This window comes from Ixodes scapularis, unplaced genomic scaffold, assembly GCF_016920785.2.
Source record: "Ixodes scapularis isolate PalLabHiFi unplaced genomic scaffold, ASM1692078v2 PGA_scaffold4__175_contigs__length_147842914, whole genome shotgun sequence".
Lineage (NCBI taxonomy): Eukaryota > Metazoa > Arthropoda > Arachnida > Ixodida > Ixodidae > Ixodes > Ixodes scapularis.
The window spans coordinates 43,022,123-43,025,036 of record NW_024609879.1 but is presented as its reverse complement, the minus strand read 5'-3'; the positions used below and the strand labels follow the sequence as shown (position 1 = coordinate 43,025,036).

Genomic DNA, 2,914 nt, shown 5'->3' with positions numbered 1-2,914 from the left:
AAGGATGCTTGCCAGCATCGCTTTCCATATTTTGTTTATTGTTATTACCTGTCTTGGAATCCTCAGTCTTCCCCATTGCGCCCACTCTCCTTAAAATTGTAATCCGTGCGCAAGTGTCAAACTGCATCACTATGCACACTGTTTTTTTTTCCAGCGGTGTAATATAATGTTATTCCTCAGTTGTGATACAGAGTAATGTAAAACACCCCGTGTCTCAAAGCAAAATTACCTTGCGCAGGCTGGACGAACTATTGCAAAGATGTTGGCTACTCTTACAGCATAAATTATTTTTACCTTCATTGTTTTCGGTATTCTGTGTCCGAGCACAAATGGGTATCTGTCTCGATGGCTTCGTTTGCCTCACGAACATGCTATTTGACGCTTTCAGCGAGCATTGTTTCGTTTGGTTCCCTTTCCCGATTCGGATGTGACGATACCTGATACAACCTGGCAGACAAGCTGCCTGATCACTTGGAGCTCAGGCAAAACTTGTGCAAATAAATTGCCAGCACACAGGCTTAAGAAGGGCCACACAAACAGCTTGCACTCGCCAGCCTTTGACCACGCGAACGCCCTTGCCGAAGATATGGCAAAATATTCTGCCTGGAAATGACTACCCGAATTAGCCATGAAGCTCTCTAATATTTAGAGCTATTTATCACTAACGAGTGACAAAAAGTATAACGCAAAGCACGTGGTGTTAAAAAAATCTAGAATGGTAATACACCGTGCATGCAAAGGAGCAATCAGCCGGGCACAAATTCCAGAAGAGTAACGCTTGGCAGATCAAAGCTGTACAGTGAAAACCGCTTAAAACGAACCCACGTACAGCGAATTATTGTCGATACCGAACACACGGAACATTTGAATAAAAATACATATAACGAGTATGTTTTATAACGAACAACATAATGGCTATATCGAACTCCCCCCCCCCCCCCCCCCCCCCCCGGGAAGGCCTCCAAAACGCGCAAACAATTGTCTTCTAGCCTGTCCCTTCCCCCAAAAAAAATTGGGAAAGAAAGAAAATTCCAGAAGCTCAAGTTGCGAACAAAATTCAGCGAACAGAAGCGGTTTCGAAGGGGAGAAAGCGAAAAAAATACACTTTGCACTTACGCGCAGAAAAAAAAAAAAAACTTTATCCCAAAGCGTTTGACCACGAAGTGAAGCGATTCAGAAGAGGAGATAAGCTAAAAAAAATAAACTCTGCACGCATGCAAAAAAAGAAAAAACGTTTTTGCGCGTTGTGTCAAGGCGGACGTGATGATATGAGAAAGAAAGAGAAGCTCTCGCCTTACAACGAACTCATCTTGGGATTTCGTTGTAAATGCGTTTTGCTATATTGAACTGATCGTAGCATTTCCTGCTGGTCGCTATATACGGGTTTGACTGTATATTATGAATTTATGTACACTCTTACGAGACAAATAATGTTCATGCTAGGCAAAGTTACAAAGGCTGAAAAATCACGTTGTTGTACCAATGCAAGGAGCGATTGGGGCGCAGAGGAGATTTTCGTACTCGATAAAACTTAAATATGCCAATACTGTTTCACCAAATTTAATTTCTTTGTTAATAGAACTGTGGCATTGGTTATAAAACCAATACCAAAAACAAAGCACGTTGGTGAAACAACAACAAAGACAGCAATGTGAACAAACTAAAGTTCGCAGGCCTACAGACAACGGAAAAAAAATAACATTCGTAAACAAAATATTTGTACGCCCAAACATATAAAACACCCGACCTACAACCCTCCGGATTTCTTCCCGTATAGTAGATGGCAGATGTTACTGCGCTGTCGACATCGCAGCTCGCAGTCCGTCTTAAGCCTGGACGTTAGTATCGGCATCCCTAGGGAGGACTACTTTGTACAGGTCGTTCCTCCTATGTTTGACGCGGGACATCTGGTTCCTCACTAAATCCAGATAATCTATATCGACATCAGCAAGCACGATCTCTTCACCAGCCCCAGCCGACCGGACCACTTTCCCCGTGGGATCGACCAACATGCTGTGTCCCCAGACGACGTAGTCGGCCGCTTTGTCCCTCGAGGGCGACACGGACGCCACGTAGACCTGGTTGTCGGTCGCCCTAGACCTCGGATAAAGCTCCCAGTACAGTGGACCGTTGTACATGCTGAACGCTCCTGGATACACCAGCAACTTGCAGCCGAGCCGCTCGTACAGCTCGCCAAAGGACGGGAACGCCATGTCGTAGCATACTCCGAGGCCCACTCTGCAGAACGGTGTGTCAAAGGTGGTCACTTCGTCGCCCGGTGTTAAGAAGCTCGTCTCGCTGAAGCTGAACTTCATGGAGACGTTGGCCGCGTAGAGGTGTACCTTGCGGTGCTTGGCCAGCAGCGAACCGTCCGGTCCGTAGGCCAAGCAGGTGTTGTAGGTTTTGTCATTCTCGCTCTCCGACATTGTTCTGCCGACGAGGTAGACCTGGTTTTTACTGGCCCAACTTGACAGCATCTCGCTGGTTTTTCCGGGAATCGGCTCGGCGTACTTTGTTATGTACTTCGGCTCACACGGAAAGCTGAAGTATTCAGGAAGGCAGACTATCTTTGCTCCCGCAGCCGCCGCCTCTTTGATTCGCTCACTGGTTCTCTCGAGGTTTCTCGAAATGTTGGGCGTCACCGCCAGTTGTAGCAGGGCAAGACGAAACTTGTTCATCATCATGATTCGAGAATCAGAATGAATATTCTCTTGGCTTTACAATTTGAACTGGGGGCGAGCAATACAACAACAACGGTATGCTGGCAGTTGTGCATCAGCTTGTGCGAGTCGCAGGAGTGAGTGGGGCCTTTTATATCCGAGGCGCAGGGCCGTGACTGCTTTAAACTAACGGTTAAAACAGCGTCACAGAAACGCTGCACACAGCAAGAAAGGCCTGCACAAACCGTCATACT

The 2,914-nt window shown here is 46.5% G+C and overlaps 1 protein-coding gene across 1 annotated transcript; it reads right to left on the bottom strand.

Moving 5' to 3' along the window:
* Nucleotides 1–1,826: 1,826 nt before the first annotated feature.
* LOC115324820 (omega-amidase NIT2-like) lies at nucleotides 1,827–2,684 on the bottom strand. Its single transcript, XM_040214674.1, has one exon. The coding sequence runs from the start codon at nucleotides 2,682–2,684 to the stop codon at nucleotides 1,827–1,829; it is 858 nt and encodes a 285-aa protein (XP_040070608.1).
* Between the last annotated feature and the right edge of the window lie 230 nt (nucleotides 2,685–2,914).